Here is an 18,735-nt window from a genome sequence, read left to right on the forward strand (position 1 = left end):
TCACTCTTTGCAGATGATGTGATTTTATACCTGGAAAACCCCAGGGACTCAACCATAAAACTCTAAGTGATCAAGGAATACAGTAGCATCTCAGGATACAAAATAAATACTCACAAATCAGTAGCTTTTATATATACCAATAATAGTCAAGCCGAAAAAAACAGTCAAGGACTCTATCACCTTTACAGTCGTGCCAAAGAAGATGAAATATTTGGGAATTTACCTAACAAAGGATGTGAAAGATCTCTATAAAGAGAATTATGAAACTCTGAGAAAAGAAATAGCTGAAGATGTTAACAAATGGAAAAACGTACCATGCTCATGGCTAGGAAGAATCAACATTGCTAAATCAATATTACCCAAAGCAATTTACAAATTTAATGCAATCCCTATGAAAGCACCATCATCATACTTTAAAGATCTGGAAAAAATAGTACTTTGTTTTATATGGAACCAGAAAAAACCTTGAATAGCCAAGACATTACTTAAAAATAAAAACAAATCAGGAGGAATCTGCTATCAGACTTCAAACTATACTATAAATCTGTAGTGATCAAAACAGCATGGTATTGGCACAAAAAATAGAGAGGTAGATGTATGGAACAGAATTGAGAACCAAGAGATGAACCCAGATACTTATCGTCATTTGATCTTTGATAAGCCCACCAAAAATATAAACTGGGGGAAAGATTCCCTATTTAACAAATGGTGCTGGAAGAATTGGATAGCTACTTGTAGAAGACTGAAACTGGACCCACACCTTTCATCATTAACAAAAATTGACTCTCACTGGATAAAAGATTTAAACTTAAGACATGAAATGATAAAGATTCTTGGAGACAGTGCAGGGGAAACACTTGAAGAAATTGGCCTGGGAGAATACTTTATGAGGAGGAACACCTGGGCAATTGAAGCAACACCAAAAATACATTACTGGGATCTGATCAAACTAAAAAGCTTCTGCACAGCCAAGAACACAATAAGTAAAGCAAGCAGACAGCCCTCAGTATGGAAGAGGATATTTGCAGGTTATGCTTCTGACAAAGGTTTGATAACCAGAATCCACAGTGAACTCAAACTTATTAATAAGAAAAGAACAAGTAATCCCATTTCAATGTGGGCTAGGGACTTGAACAGAAGCTTCTCTGAAGAAGATAGGTGCATGGCCTACAGACACATGAAAAAATGCTCATCATGTTTAATCAGCAGAGAAATGCAAATCAAAACCACTTTGAGATACCATCTAACTCCTGTAAGAGTGGCTCACATAACAAAATCCCAAAATTATACATGTTGGTGTGGATGTGGAGAAAAGGGAACACTTCTGCACTGCTGGTGTGAGTGCCAGCTAATATGTCCCTTTTGAAAGTATGGAGAATACTCAGGGATCTAAAAGTAGGCCTGCCATTTGATCCTGCAATTCCTCTACTAGGTGTATATCCAAAAGGCCAAAAATCACTTTATAACAAAGATATTTGCACCAGATTGTTCATTGCAGCTCAATTCATAATAGCCAAGTCATGGAAAAAGTCCAAGTGCCCAATGACATTAATAAACTGTGTTATATGTATACCATGGAATATTATGCAGCCTTAAAAAAGATAGAGACTTTACCTCTTTCACATTTACATGGATGGAGCTGGAACATAGTAAAGTATTTCAAGAATGGAAGAAAAAATATCCAATGTACTCACCACTATTATGAAACCAATTTACAATCATTCACACGTTCATATGAAGACTAGGTCACAACTATGGCCCAAGATGAAGGAGAGAGGAGGGGGGATGAGAGGGGAGAGGGAGGTCAGATCCAGGGAGGGTGAATGGTGGGATCACACCTGTGGTGCATATTGCAAGGGTACATGTCGGATCTATTAGTATAGAGTATAAATGTCTTAACACAGTAATTAAGTAAACGAGATGAGGTATATATTAAAAATAAATAAATAAAAATTTATTTGGGGGCGGTGCCTATAGCTCAGTGGGTAGGGTGCCGCCACATACACCAAGGTTGGCAGGTTTGAACCCGGCCTGGGACAGTTAAAACAACAATGACAACTGCAGCAACAACAAAATAGCCTGGCATTGTGGCAGGCGCCTGTAATGCCAGCTACTTGGGAGGCTGAGGCAAGAGAATCACTTAAGCCCAAGAGTTTGAGGTTGCTGTGAGCTGTGATGCCACAACACTCTACTGAGGGTGACATAATGAGACTCTGTCTCAAAAAACAAACAAATAAAAAAAAATTAATTTGGATCATACTTTTTTCTGTTACCTTTTAAACTAAATTTATCCCTAGACATTTTCATGTTACTAAATATTGTTTTGCAAAATAATTTTTCACGGCTGTATTCTATTACATGGATGTACCATGATTTATTTTATCAGTCTCTGATTATTGGCTTTTAATTTATTTTGTTGTAATAAGCAATGCTATTATAAAGTTATATGCACAATTCTGATTATTTAGGAAGACTGATAGGGCTGGAACTGCTGGGTCAAAAAGTCGATTTTTATTTAAACAATGGTAGGTAACTAAGTTGAAAAACACAGAAAAGCCTAGCAAAAAAATAAAAATATTAAATCCTTTAAAAATAACAACAAAAAACACTTAACTGTTAGCTGAAAATATTTGCAAAGAAGTGGGGATTAACAGCAGCAATAAAAACAACAGTTGTCATGTAACAAAAGTATTTGTATCCCCCTTAATATTTGACATTAAAACACACACAAAAAGCAGCAGTTTTTATCTGCTTACTATATGTCAGAAATTTTTTTTTATGTATTCAACAATAAATTTATCATGAAGAGAGGTAGAAATTTAGTTTAAAAATTGTGGTAATTTTTTTCTTCAATTAATATGCCATGGGATTTATAACCTTTATAGGAATAAAAAATGAAGTTATCTAAAATCAACTTAATTTGTAAAAGCATTGCTTATGAACAGTAATTATTGATATCCTTTGGGTAGTACAATGATATTGACAGTGTGCTAGTTTAAGTGAAAAAGATTAGCTTGCTGGCCATATTGTATTTAGTAGACAGTGGTTAACCTCCAGGAAAAAATGGCAGATTGAATACATGCTTTTGTTCCTTTCCAGCACCTTACTAAGAGACAGTAAGTAGATTTTTTTTTTTTTTAGGCAAAATACCACAGTGATGGGGAAAATGAGAAAGGAGATGATAATCATAAAATTGTGGCATCTGGAAAGCAGATGTATAGGTGTTAAATGACTTAGCAGACCTGAGAAAGATGAACGCTAAGCCTTTAGCAGGGAAAGCCAAGAACTAATGTTTTGTATCACACATTCCTTCCTAGAAGGCTGAAGATTTGGCAGCACCAGGAATCTCCAGAAGTGAGGAAGAGGGGAAGAGGTAAAATAAAGAGGTTTAGTGGTAAGTCATTTTAGGAATCCCCAAATCTCCTATTCTCAACAGTTGGGTGGATGTCCCATTTTCCATCCTAGCAACAAACAGGGATAAATCTAAAGTGGGATTCCAGGCAGAGTTGAAGCCCTGTGGTATCATGCTGGAACAGGCAGGTGAAATGAAGGCACGTGCAGTAGATGTGAGACTCTCCAGTTCTTTTTCACATGGTTCCTAGAAAATTGGCAGTAGACCTTTACTTTCCAAGTAGGAAATTGAAAAAGTTGTTCTAAGGAGAATTTGACTATACTAAAGATACTGACATCACAGTTTTGCTAAATAAAGAGTTTAGCCAGATCACTCTCTAGTGAAAACAGTAGTTGACAAGCCCCACTCATGTGCTCAGGGCTTCCAATCAGTCTTTTTGACATCAATTTTTAAATATGAACAGATAGTTCATTCTTAAAACATACAAGAAAGAGAGATCAAAACAGAAAAAAAAAAAAACCCTATGGAAAACAATGTTGGGCAAAGATGACTTGAGAATACTCATTTATCCTCAGAGAGATAATAGAAGATGTTTCAACCATGAAACAAGAACAGTATACTATAATAAAGGCATTCTCAGGACAAAAACTTCCACTTGAAAATTAAAGTATGAATAATGAAACATTAAAAGATAAATTCAAGGAATTGTCTCAGAAAATAAAGCAAAAAGGCAAAGAACTGGAAAATAGGAGAAAAGGGATAGGAAAACTGAAGTACTATATTACTATACAAATTGTACTAAATTAATATAGCATTTAAAAAACAGGGCCTAGAGAAAAGAGAGGGCAAGAAATCATCAAAATAATTAATGAACACTTCTTTGAACTAAAGGACATGTATTTCTAGGCTCCAGGGGCATACCTAATGCCCAGGAAAATGGATAAAAATGGGCCATACAGAATCATAAAAACCATGAAATGCCAAAACTCTATAGACAGAAAGATGTTCCAATAAAGTTCCAGAAAGAGAAAACTGTTCACAGTTTTCAGATCTTTTCACATACAAAAGACCAGGAATCAGAATGGATTTGTACTTCCCCACAGCAACACAAAAAGCTAGAAATAGGAGAGAAATGACTGCCTTCAAAATTCTGAGGATTTAATTTCAACCTGCAATTGCATAGAGGCCAAAATATCAATCACATCTGAAGGTAGAATAAAGCCGTTCTCAAATGTTGGCTGCATCGAAAAAATGTCCCTTCTTTCATCTCTTTTTAGCAGGCTCCTAGATGAGGGTTTTTTTTTTGTTGTTGTTGTTTGTTTGTTTTTGTGAAACAAGGGAGAAATCCAGCAGGAGTCAGGGAATGGGAATGAGAAGCGGAGATCCAATACAGAAGAGAGGCAAAGGAAATGCTCTGGGAGGAAATGAAGGGCAATTGGTATATGGGACTGGGCACCAGGCACAGAGAGAAAAATCACAGAGCATGTTGGTCAGGTCAGAAGCACTTGGTCAGGATGAAATTCAATAGAAGATTTGCTGCATTTAAATGTCTTCAGAGAAGAGTCAGATAAATGGTAAATTAAGAAAGGGAAATCAACTATTAATAGTAACCAGTGTAAAATGCTTATGTAAAAAAGCATGATATTTAGAAGTACATTGTCAATTCCAAATCAATCAGTTCAGAATTTAAAGTAATTATTTTGAGGTAAAAGAAAATAGGAAGGGATGAGTATTTGGAGAGATCATCTTTTTTTTTTCCCCAGTAAGAAAACTTGTGAAGTTCTTTGACTCTTTAAACCAGTGGTTCTCAACTGGGGAGACTTTTGCCATCCCCCCCTCCTGGAACATACGGCAATGTCTGAAGGCATTTTTTGGTTGTCATAACTAGGGGAGTAGGGTGATTGAGGCTGGAATCTACTGGGTAGATTCCAAGGATGGGGCTAAACATCCTGCAATGCATAGGACAGGACCTCACAATAACTATCCAGCCAGAACTGTCAATAGTGCTGAGACTGAGAAACCCTGCTTTAAACCGTGTACATGTGTGAAGTTAGTAAAAAGAAAACCTGCATACAAAACACAAATATACACAAAAAGTATAGGCTAAAAAATATGGCAAAATTTAAGTTTAAAAAATTTTTGGGGGGAGACAAGGTCTTGCTCTATTGCCCAGGCTAGAGTGCTGTGGCGTCAGCTTAGTCTACAGCAACCTCAGACTCTGGGTTCAAGCAATTCTCCTGCCTTGGCCTTCCAAGTAGCTTGGAAGTAGTTTGTAGTTTGTAGTAGTTTGCCACTGTATCTGGCTAATTTTTCTATTTTTTTTTTGTAGAGATGGGGTCTCCCTCTTGTTCAGGCTGGTATCAAACTCCTTACCTCAAGTGATCCTCCTATCTCAGCCTCCCAGAGTGCTAAGATAATATGCATGAGTCACCACAACCAGCCTAAAAAAATTCTTAAGAAAAAAAAATCAGAATGAAGATTTGTATTATAGAATTTAAAATAGGAATATAATGAATCCAAGAGAACGAAAGAGGCACTCAGAATTTAAGGCAAAGTTTTACTAAAATCTTCTAATAAAAACTTTAGGTCTTTCAGAGAAAACCTGAAATTTTCAAAGTCTAAACTTCAACTTTAAGTCTAAAAATAAAAGTGGAAAAAGCACCTGAGTGAGTGAAATAAGCAAGTTATGAACAATGATAAATTATCCAACATGGAGAACAAAAAAGAAATTCAAGTATTTCCAAAGTTGAGTAAAGAAGTTTATGTTTTCCATTAGTTTATCGGTTTTTTTTAATTATTAATGTGCCATAAGGAGGAAGGGCCCAACAAACAGCGGAACTTGTTAGCATGCTTACGATGTCCAAGGTTAAACAACTTCATTAACAAGCCAAGGGAAATGATCCAGAGATACTTCAATGCAGATGACATCTGGATTAATTTGAAAGTCGTTTCCAATTATTTTTCTAATTATATCCATCTTTGTCATTTTTTAAAAAGAGCATAATGTTAAAGAACAGTAATCCAAAAAACACTTATGAAGAAAAGATCATAGCTGGGAAGAAGGAGGAGAGGAGAAGAGAAGTTCTCTTACTTTATTCTTCTAAGAGCTACATAAACAATCTCTATAAAAAGTTCTTGTTATAGTTTGTAGAAATAAAAGTAATCAGAATAAAGTTATGGAAAACCACCTCAAGTATACATTTTTCATCCAATGTTTCTAATCCTTGTTGATTGACATGGTAAATTAAGACCAGCATGCCTGATCACTGATGTTCTGAATAAAAAAAGATGAAGGCTGTAGTAAGAAACAATTATCCTAAATTTTTAAAAAATAAAAGTTATCTCATTTATACACAGTCTAAGATATATAAAGAATCAGAAAATGCAAGAAATCCATTGCTAACCTACTAGAACCCAAGGCAAGCCAAAGAGATCAGGTGTACTGGAGACGTGTGTATTCAGAGTGATCTAAAACATCAGTCAATATTTAAGCCCTCCAATGAATATTAAAGACATATACAGTTACATAGTAAACAGAAATGTTCTCCCAAAGTTCAAGAGGTACTCTCTTGAGCTAAAGGAGGAGCCTTTTCCACATATACTTCATTAAAAGTAGTTTAACCAAACCTTAACACTAAAGAGAAAATGCCAATGGGCATTAGATTGCACCAAACCTGCCAGGGAGATAAGATTAAACTGACCATATGAAAGTGCAAAACCCATCTTGGGTCACAAGGATTCCTTAACAAAATCTTATTTTCAGTGTTAAGAATATTACCTTGGCAGCTAGAACAAGTGAACTTTTTTACTAAAAGCAAACAGTTCATTGCCCTCTTGCTAGCATTAAGAGATATCTAATATGTCCATTTCTCTTCCTTAAGTTTTCCTTAACAAAAAATACATTTTATAAGTCTTTAGGAACAAGTGAGCAAATGATTATAAACACATGAGGGACTTCCCAAAGTAGTTGAGGTTGTCAACAATTGAAATATGAGAAGCTTACCGTTTTGCCTCTAGCTCCCTTGGGTCCAGTCTCTCCTGGACTACCACGGTCCCCAATCTCACCCTAAATAAGTATATTAAAATAAAATGATTATGAAAATAGAATATATATATATATATAAAATCACAGAGATATATTTGAGTTTTTAAACTAATTCTAAAACAAAGACATTTTTTGTTTTTTTTTGTTGTTGTTTTTCCTTTTTTTTTTTTTTATTAAATCATAGCTGTGTACATTGATATGATCATGGGGCATAATTCAGTAGCTTCACAGACCGTTTGACACACTTTCATCACACTGGTTAACATAGCCTTCCTGGCATTCTCTCAGTTACTGTGCCAAGACACTTACATTCCACATTTACCAAGTTTCACATATACCCTTGTAAGATGCACCGCTGGTGTAATCCCACCAATCCCCTCCCCTACCTACCTTCCCCCTCCCTCCCCTCCCTTTCCCCCTTCCCCCTATTCTTAGGTTGTAACTGGGTTATAGCTTTCATGTGAAAGCCCTAAATTAGTCTCATAGTAGGGCTGAGTACATTGGGTACTTTCTCTTCCATTCTTGAGATACTTTACTAAGAAGAATATGTTCCAGCTCCATCCATGTAAACATGAACGAGGTAAAGTCTCCATCTTTCTTTAAGGCTGCATAATATTCCATTTTTTATATATATTTTTAACAGTCTAAAGTTGTTTTTCTTTTCATTTGCAAAGCTCTCTACATAGCACATTGCATTATTATTGTTTCATTTTTCTGTCTGCCTGACCAAAACATAGGCTCCTTGGAGACATGAACTGTGCCATTTATTCTGTCCTCTGACACTATCACCACAGGATTTAGTACTTACCGAGGTAAGGGTTTCTAGAAAAAGTGAAAGCCATTACGTAAGTGATGTTATCGCTCACTCGTTATTGGAAGATGATTTATAAACATATTGGTAAGAATGAATCAAGTAAGTCAGGCAACTTTGGTTTTCATTATATTTTACTTTTCTTTGAGCAAAGAAGAAAATACATATGCTGGAGGGAAGAAATACATTTAAGAAAAACTTAAAAAGATTATCTTGCTGTACCTGTGAGTTAAAGAACCAGAAAAGAAATATTTTTAAGTCTTATACTTCTGAACAAATCTGTCTTAGAAAATGAAAAAAAATTGCCTGTTTCTTTTCCCTCTTCTTTCCTCCACAAAGGTAGGACATGCATTTATCATTCACTATTCTTTTATTGACGTGGGATACATTTCATAACCCCAGTGATATTTGTGACTGATCTCTAGTCACTATGATATATACAATACCTTAGGTCCACTTTCTCCAGGGAATCCTTCTTGCCCCTATAATAGATAATAGGGAAGATTAATATATGCCCACTTCATCCAATTAGGTTTATGTTGTCTTTAATTTTACCTGCTGCCTCATTTAGTTTTAGTACCTCTATATCAAGGAAGGGCTGAAATAATTGGAATCTGTATCTCAGTATTTGAGACACTAACTCCATTTTCTAAATTAAGCAATATACGGATATCATCAAAATATTATGATACTTTTAAGATAAATGGCTAAAAGTATACATCTGAGGAATTATGAATCAGCTCTTCATCTTCTGTATATGTGTTACAGGATACATGGGTGATTACAAAACTTTTGAGATACACAAAAATCAAGAAACATAAATTCTGTGCAGATGGAAACAAATGAAGCCCTCCCAGTAACACCAATAATTGAGCAAACTGAAACTTGTACGGGGGAATAAAAAAGGATACTGTTGACTGTGTTTCTTGGAAGTGAAATAATGGAGCAAAACACAGTCTGTCTCAAAACTTTCATAGCGACTCACATAGATGGTCATTGGACCACATATTTTTGAAACAGTCTTCTTAGAACGGATTTCAATGGAGAAATCTGGGAAGACTATAGAGTCTATACTTGATAATTTTCAGATCCTCTATTTATCTTATCTTAATAAAGAGATTTATTAATTCCTATTTGATGAAAAATATCTATTTTATTTAAAATTAAGTTTATTTTCTGATTATTAAAAGTAATAAATGCTCAAACATGTATAAATCAAAAAAATAGAGAGAAAAAGTCATCCAAATCTTACTACCCAGAACAATAGAACTATTATACGTGTTGTCATATTGCCTTTTAGTTTTTTAAAATAAATTTTAGCACACTCAGCATAAATGTTTTTCTGAGTACATTATGAATTTTTACTCAAAGTTATCACATAAAAGTTATTTATATAATTACAAATTTCATATATATTCACTGTGTAGGTAGCTGATAGTCTAATGCAATAAGCTACTTAATATTTCTCTTCTTATTGGATGTTAAGAACTTATATTATGGTTATTAAATATTCTCTATTCTAATGACTACTTTCCCAGGAAATCCTTCTTTAATTGATTGGTTTTTCAAAAAGTTTTAGCTTCTTTTGGTTCTTTATTCTTTCAAACAGCCTTTTACATTATTCCCATTGAGATTTCACTTCAAATTATATTGAATCTTTATAATAGTTAAGACTTTCCATCAAGAACTTGGTATTTTCTGCCTTTTACTGAAGTTTTCTGCCCCATTAATTCTTTGTCATAGGGCTCAAAAATTTTGCAGAAATGTTATCTTCAACTATATTATGTATTTGTGGATTCTATAATTATGGTTAAATTGATTAGATGCACTGTTCAGGCTGGAACAAGTCAGGCCCTAGCCATATATCACTGCAAGAAAAAAGAAAAATTCATTTTTAGGTCTCAATTGTTTCCTTCACCTTAAGCCATCACTTTGTTTTCATCACCAGCACATTCCCCACAACATTTCGGTAAATCAATTATCAAAATATATTATGTCTAACTACCCAAGACTGCCTTATTCATTCCTTTCTTTCACTCTTCAATGTGGCAAACAAAACAAGCAACAAATGGAAAATGTCCAGCTTCCAGCAGATGTGACTTACTTTTGCTCCCTTACTTCCAACAATACCATAACCTGGACTGCCATCATCACCCTGTAAACAAAGCAATTAGTTACAAACATTCCAGACTATAGGTAAAGGCAGGCTTATTCACAAGAGATCAGCTTTAAGGTTTGATTAAGGGACAGTAGGAAGCAGGATTCTCTCTGGGGCAGGCTACTGACATGTTGTGATGGCAGTACTAAGGGTAACTGTCAGTAATAGACACAGGCAATGCAAGTCCCTTAGTCTTCTCATCTGTAAAATAAGAATAATAATCATACCCTGGTGTCATAAGGATTAAATGAGAAAATATGATATATATAATAACTTTTCTTTTTTTTTTTTTTTTGCAGTTTTTGGCTGGGGGTGGGTTTGAACCCGCCACTTCCAGCATAAGACATAGTAAGATTACCTCTTTAGATAACATTTGTATGTTAATACCATTTTTGGTTTGCTAGGCAAAAACAGGAATGTCTAAATGCCTGGGCCTTGCTGCTACTGCCTGACTCTCACAGAGGCCCTGAGCACTGGGGGAAGGATAGGATCTGTTTCTGAGGAAGAGTCTCTGATGGAAGAAAATGTTGGAAGAAGGACCGTGAGGAAGCTAGAGACAATTTGGCTTTAACTGCATCTCAGCCATGATTGGTACCCACCTTGGGAAAGCTGGCCAAGGAACTAATCCAAGATGAAGACAATCTCTCTCTCAATTTCTAGAAAATTATAAAGCTAGAAAGGAATGCTATCCTTAAAACTCTCTTTAGAGAACCACACCGGGTTAACTATTTGAAGTCAAAGATTCCAAGAGCTAGATCAAAAGTAGTGATAAAATGCAAACCGGTAAGCCCCGAGGACCAGAAAAGCCAACAGCTCCTTTTTCTCCTGGATCTCCAGGTTCTCCCTGTGGAACAGAACAATGAAATATTTTCTTGTTAGGTTGTTTTTGCAATGGAAATTAGGAATGATGGCACAAATTCAACTTCATCCAAGTGGATTACACACAACAATGGGTTTGTGCCCAGGACTGTGGATTGTGCAAGTGACAAGAGAAATAGTTATTGTCGGCCAGTGAAGTGTCCTCCACTGAGAACTGAAGTCTCCGTGCCTGATTTATTGTTTAGTACAAGTTGCTATCTTAGCAGCTCAGTGCCATGAAGACATCTTACCCTGAGATAAGGAGGAATCTCTGTACTGTTTAAAAATTAACAAAATTGTTTTCCATGATGATTCTCGTAAATCGTCTAGCTGTTGCAAAAACAGTAGATTAATTAATCTAATTTTAAGGTTTTGACTGTGAATCAAGATGGCCAAGTGAGCAAGACATCCCTGGCAATAGTTTCTGACTTCTGACTAGTAGAACATCTACTGTGGCTTATAAATCAATCTCAGTATTACCTGGAGGAAAGTTCAGCTGCAACTGAAATTAACACATTTACAAAGGAAGGTTAACTCCTTTTTTAAGGAATTTAAATTAATTTAAAGGTTAATTTCTTTTTTTATTCAAATAAAAATTTTCATTTTGGAGTAGTTTTAGATTTATAGAAGTATTATCAATGTAGTGCAGATAGTTCCTATACATCCCACATTAACTTGCCCCCATTGTTAACACTACATTAACTAACGTAATTTCATAAGGTACATTTGTCACAACCGAACCAATATTAACTTATTATTTTTAACTAAAGCCTATACTTTATTCACATTTCCTTACTTTTACCTAATGTTCTTTTTCTGTTCCAGGATCCTGTCCAGGACATCACATGTCCTATCTCCTCAGGCTTGTCTAGATTGGGACAGTTTATTAGACTTTCTTTTTTTTTACCTTGACAGTTTTGAAGAGTACGGGGGCAGATATTTTGTAGAATGTCCCCCATTTGCAGTTTGCCTAATGTTTTTCTGATGATTAGACCATGTGTATGGGTTTTAGGGAGGAAGACCACAGAGTAAAGTACATTTTCATCACATCATGTTAAGGGGACATATTATCAACATGACTTATGCACTGCCCATGTCAACCTTGATTTGGTTCAGGCAGTGTTGGTCAAGTTTCCTGACTGTCGAGTTACTCTCTGTCCCTGTCCCCCTTTCCATACAGTACTTTTTGAAAGAGTGTGGAAGTGTGTGCAGCCTGCACTGAGGGGTGGGGAGTGGTTACGTCATTTTTAAGGACAGAAAGGTAATAGTAACTATGAGAAGCACTAATGGACGAGAGTCTACCTGAGTTGAGCTCTGGAGGTGAAAGAGAATAGTATCTTATGAAAGGGAAGCAGGAAGTCATCTGTCCTGATGCCTTCTTTCTGGGCAGGAGTATTCAAACTGTGTCCTAGGGGCACACATACCACAGTCATCCAGCATTCATGTTTAAAAGGAAATTCTTGTACCCCACTGGAATATCAGTCTCTAGTAGTGGAGCCCAACAGTGTACACCGTTAAATAAGCTTCTCAGCTGATTCATGTACACGCTAAAATTGGAGAACATCTGTTTTAGGGAAAGGAAACAAGGAAGGCCACATGACTTGTCCAGAGCCATATACTCAGTTAATTGGTAGAGCCAGGCATTGAGCCCAGGATTAATCAAAGGGTTGTCTGCCTCCCTGGGAACTTGAACTTAGTGGGTTGAAGCAGGGGTACGTGTTTGAGGTTTACTCCAGTTAATAATGAGTCTAGAGGGTTCATCAAGTTTGAATTTTCTTTGGGGCACTTACCCCACTTCCTTCACCCCCTTGTTCCTTTTATTAATACTGATTTTCTTAGGCACAGCTGCCCTGCTCTCCTTCACACCTCTGTACAGATCTAGGGTCCCTCCATCTCTATCTCCCCTCTCTGGTCCCATCTATCACACTCTGTGGAATGCCTTCATTTCACACGCAATACACACACATCCATAATGTCTGAAAAACACACAACCTGCCTCACTGTGAGAGAAACTTGATTCTCACTAGTGACACCACTCCAGGACGAGAAGGCAGCACTGTCTCTATTCCAGCTTTCACTGCCTGTGACATGCCTTGGAAATCTCTTCCTTTCACGGTTGATTGTTCTTGTCATCCAAATATCTTATTACATCCTTTAGTTAATTGTCTTTGCAATAGTTAGTGGCTTGACTCCATCACATCAGCCCTTGTTGGCAGCTCTCATTACAAAGCTAATCCTTCTTGTTATGCCCCAATCTCATCCTCTTTATATCAAGATCTCAAAAGGTGCTCAGCAAGGGTTTTTATGAGTAGAGGAAATGAAGGAAGGAAGGAAAAGAAAAAGCAAGAGAGGAAATTAAAGGAAGAATGCAGAGAGGATGAAAGAGAGAAAGGAAACCCTGCCTCAGAATAGCCCTTGTTCCCAGAGATCACTCAAGCTTTAATTGGGTGTAGCCCTTCATGAGATTATGCTGAGCTGGAATTCCTGACCTCATCCAGGTCCACACCCACGTCCTTAGAGGTTTCTGGCTCTCTAAGAATCAAGCCAGGGTTTAGGGGCAAGGAGATATATTCCCCCTCGTGTTGAAAGGGCTCTGGCTAATATAAGCAGTCCTGGTTTTCTTGAGCAGAAAAAGCTCAGCTTTGGTGGGTATAAAGAATGTGACCTACTTTATTTCCTTGGCTTCCCAAAGGGCCTTGATTCCCTGCTTCTCCTCCGGGTCCTGGAGGCCCCTGAAACAAAAAAGAATTGCAAATATAGCAAAACAGAAAGCTACTTCCCTTCAAACCCTTTGTGTCTCTTCTAAGAGAAAAATGAACCACAGATGGGAGACTTATGGCTGTCTTGACTCCTGATCTGGAAAAAAGTATCACAGCTGTCAAATAAGCCTAGTAAATAAAATAAAATTAATAAAGTAATTCATTCCAGATGTTGCCTTAAGGATTGTGGTTCCTTGTGAGTCTTCCAAAGAGATTTCAGGTTCATACTGTTTTGCAGATGTTACTAAAATATATAACATTTAAAGGCATTTCAAATGACATTTGCCTTACTTGAACTATATTCTTACTGATCCCTTGCTTCGGTAGAAAACATTTTTTTAAGGTAAATTTGTCTTTATAGTCAAATAATATAATGTGTACATTAAAAAGCTCAAGAAACTCTACTGAAAACAATTAGCATTAATAATAAAATACAATTAGGTAGTATAAGAGAAATATTCTAAAATAGTTTTCTGTTTCCTGATAAGTTAGAAAAGTATATGTATATAAATTCCCTTTACCAAAAGACAAAAATTGTAAAATGCTTAAAATGAATTTAACAGGAAAGATATAAAGACCCATAGAAAGAAGGCTTTACAATCTTTCTGAAGAACATAATAACAAAACTTAAATAGATGGATAAATATAAAACATATCTATATGAAAAAAATCAATTAGATATCACAGAAATCCTTCTAACATTTTAGAAAGCACGTTTTACCAGAACATCTTTAGACTGAACATTTTTAAAAAATCTCACCTCCGAGACAATGCAACCACTTTCCTCGGTTATTAACACTAGGGATCAGATTTTTCCTTTGGGATATCCAAACATATGGCAAGAGAAACCTCTTCTGGTAAAATTGTTTACAGGTATTTATAAGTAATACCAATTCCAGTGAATTGAAGTCCTTGCCACATTTTTTTTGGTCATGGTTGTTGTAATTTAAAAATAAACAAAGCAATCTGTGTAATAAACACGATACTTAGCAAATTTACTTTGTTCAGAACAAAAAATAATTGTGTTACATTACCATTTTTATCTTTTAAAAAATTAAACACACAATCAATGTTCATTCCTAATGGACTGTTGAACAATGAACTGGTTGCTAAGGAAGATGGTCAGATTTCCATAATCCCCAAGTTTTCTCCCTCTCTTCTTCATCTTAAAAGAAAGGTCTCAATCTCTTTACCCTCCGTAGATAGCTCTCAACCTATTCCCTTCTAACTTTCACTTCCACCACCACATGGAGCTCACTCCCACAGCCTGCATGTTCAATGTAGTTGATATCTTTCTGTCCTTACCTTGTGTTTGATCATGTGTTCTTTGACACGTTCCCTTAGCTTCTGAAACACCAAGTTACAATGGTCTTGATCCCTTCCCAGTCTCCTCTCATTAACCTTTAAGGTTCACTTTCTTCTGTCTGCCTCATAAACCTCCATGTGTCTTAAGCCTTTATCCTCTAACTTAATTTTTCTCCCTTTGTCCCCTCTTCCCAAGTGCCCTGCCCAGATTCATGTATTACATCCACACAATGTCTCTTAAGTATGTGGATCTCTAGTCCCAACCACTCAGCTGAATACTAGACCTATATATTAAAAAGCTTGTTGGAGATCCCACAGGAATTATCAAAAATAATATCTACCTTGAACCATGATCTTAGTTTCATATTCTTTTGATTAAGAAATTATATCACCCTTTACTCTCCCTGAAACCCAAGCCAGAAATCTAGGAATCACCCTAGACTATCCTTCTAGCTCACCGCTCAAAACCACTCAGCTACAAGGCCCACAGAATCTGTCCACTTTCTATATCTACCCCCTATCCCCATTGCTATCACTTACCTTAGGGCTTAATCCTTCCTAAATTCCTGGCTTCTCTGACCACAGCCTGGCCTTTCTCTAATCCATTTTCTACCTTTTTTTCAGAGTTATTTAAAATGTCAGGCAGATGCTGGCACGTTCTTGTCTGAAATTCTGAATTCTGAATAGCTTTCAGAATAAAGCTTAAGGTCTGCCTAATATGTAAAATCTCTCAGTTTTGGTGTTGCTTACTGTGGTAGCCTCATCTTCTGTGACTACTCCAATCACTCCATGTTCATGCACATGAAACCATCTGAGTCATTAAATGTTTATCCTAGTAAGTTTTACCCTTAGCTGATCCATTTCCCTCTTTAGGAAGAGGTACAGAGTACAGAGACACTTCTGAAAACCTTACATTTAGTGTCACTGTTTCAGGAAGAATACCCGAAGCCCTTGGCTATATTGGGTCTCACACTAGTCCCACAGATTCCTTTACTCTGTATATAATTATTAATTTATTTTTATCTCTTGCTCATTAGAGACTAGACTATATATTTCATGAGGAAGGAGCATATCCTATCAGCTTCATTATCTCTGGACCATCATACCTAGAACCCATCAATCCATCCACTTATTTATCTATCCAGATACCTATCCATGAATGATTCCCAAGAGGGATGAAGCAGTGGGTTTAACTTTTTGGTTTTCCATATGGAATTTTCATGTACTTCACAGAGAAAGGAAATAGAGAGATTCTCATTGTCCTTGACAACAAGTCATAAATTGGAAGTTTTGCCTAGGAGACAACTGTTCATGCTTTCTTCAGATATAATGAACCCTATGAAATGGAGATTTGTGGGAGATTATTTCATGAGTAATTACCCTAAGCACACACAAGCACAATGAGAGTCTGCCCTGTTTTAAGAGCCTCCGAAACAAAAGATGTCTGGGAAAAATACATAGATGAATACCTACAGGGCCTTGTCATCAGAAAATCAGAAAACAGAATGCTGGTTCCTATGCAGGGTCCCTCAAGGTACCAAACTGAAGTTTGTAGCTGATTCAATGGGGCTCAAGTTTAGTGATAGTTACCCAAATAAATTACCTACTCAAATACTACTGGTTGGATAAGGGATCATGCTGGTTGTTTCTGAAGAAAAAATAAGAAGTTTCCTATTGTTTCCAATATATCAAAGCGTAAAAGAGTTTCCTTACTTAACTTGAGTTCAAGAACATGTATGGAATATAAAAAGAAGCTTAGGGCATTTAAAGGGGAAAGGCATTAGCTAGAGGTCAAATCTTCATCAGCTTTGTTGTAATGGTTGCCTTTTATTGAGCATTTATTCTGTGCAAGGTACTGTGGTAAGTGGTAAACAGATACAGTCTTTAATTCTAACAATACAAGTAAGATACATATGAAAACCATTTACCAAATGAAAAGCAAATTCCTAAAGAATTTACCTCCAAATCACTCGGTTAATGAGAGAATGACATTGGGAATAAACCAAATTCTATATATTTTCTGTCTGCTGTTCTGAGGCCATTTATATGAAATAGGATTTCTAAATTCTTACCATCCATGTACCAGCCCAGACTAGACTTTTAAAATGTGACTCTTCAAACTTGATGCAGGCCAGAAGGTTAGGGCCAAATCCACTCTCCAACATGGGGACTTGGGTGGGGGACTTGCTCATGTTAAGAGTCTACCACTGAGCTTTTGATAATCACAACTGCCTCAGTATTAAGTAAGGGTAGAAAAGAGGTGTTTAGAGGTCAAGGTTAAAAAAAAAATTGTCTTTAGCATCTTATCAGAATGGATTGCACTGGGAGTTCAGGATTAATGGTGGGGCATTGCCCAGGATACCTTGACTTTAGATGGGATAAGGTAGGGCAGGTACAAGAGATACAGGTTTTTCTCACACTTAAAGGCATCCTTGTCATGTCTTATGTTTTATTTGTTTATTTGATTGCACTGGGAGTTCAGGATTAATGGTGGGGCATTGCCCAGGATACCTTGACTTTAGATGGGATAAGGTAGGGCAGGTACAAGAGATACAGGTTCTTCTCACACTTAAAAGGCATCCTTGTCATGTCTTATGTTTTATTTGTTTAAGGGGAAATTTTCCAGACACAACTGATAAATATCAAACTGGGAAGAAACAAGGAGATTGACCTCAGCTTCTGTAAGAGTTAGATAGGATCTCAGTGTGAAAAAATAGAAAGCAAGAGGCCATCAATTGGTGGGCTAATGTAAGAACAAATGCCAAAACATCTGAGATGTCAATTTTGACAATGCTAGTCCTTAGCCTTATCTTTTAACTCTTTTCCATGCATACAACCATATCAGACCAATTATGACTTCCCAAACTCACCTTGACAGTTCTCTATATTCAAAGTTAGGAATCAAAGATACGAACCAAACCTACACAATCTGGCTCCAGAATCTATACCCTTTACCACCATGCCATGCTTTGTAAAGACAACAGAAATTCTACTTTGTACTCCAAATTTGCATTGAACATTTCCAATATTTCTTGATATTGTATATTACCAGTGATTATTTCACTAAGAAAGCATAAGTATTTAAAGAATGATTACAGCTTCAATTAGAATTAATGCCTTTATATCTAATTTTCCATTGTTTTTCTAGGCATTGGTCAAATTAGGATAGGATCTTAAGGTAAATCAAACAAAGAGGGAATATAGAAAGGTATAAAAGAATAACTGTTCCTGTCGAAGTCCTTAATTCCTTTTCCTTATGCCATAGTCCATATTCTTTTAGATCATAGCCACATACATTCTTGGTTGAATTAGCACACATCTGATTTATGTAGAATGCCCTACATTGCATATGTTAATAAACCTTCAGAACACTGTCAACAGAAATAACATCCCTTTACAAATGTATATTTTAAGAAAAGCTTTAAAGTCTTAGAAAACACTCATGTT

General features: G+C 36.2%; 1 protein-coding gene across 1 annotated transcript in view; it reads right to left on the reverse strand.

Annotated features, from left to right (window-relative positions):
• COL6A6 (collagen type VI alpha 6 chain) overlaps positions 1-18,735 on the reverse strand; it is a 120,177-nt gene that overhangs the window by 41,459 nt on the left and 59,983 nt on the right. Inside the window, exons 24-28 of the mRNA XM_053600580.1 lie at positions 13,894-13,956; positions 11,148-11,210; positions 10,313-10,363; positions 8,655-8,690; positions 7,356-7,418 (exon numbers count right to left, since the gene is read on the reverse strand). Coding sequence (XP_053456555.1) covers positions 7,356-7,418; positions 8,655-8,690; positions 10,313-10,363; positions 11,148-11,210; positions 13,894-13,956 — 276 coding nt within the window. The remainder of the gene's footprint in view (positions 1-7,355; positions 7,419-8,654; positions 8,691-10,312; positions 10,364-11,147; positions 11,211-13,893; positions 13,957-18,735) is intronic.

The sequence above is a fragment of the Nycticebus coucang genome, chromosome 8 (assembly GCF_027406575.1).
Source record: "Nycticebus coucang isolate mNycCou1 chromosome 8, mNycCou1.pri, whole genome shotgun sequence".
Classification (NCBI taxonomy): domain Eukaryota; kingdom Metazoa; phylum Chordata; class Mammalia; order Primates; family Lorisidae; genus Nycticebus; species Nycticebus coucang.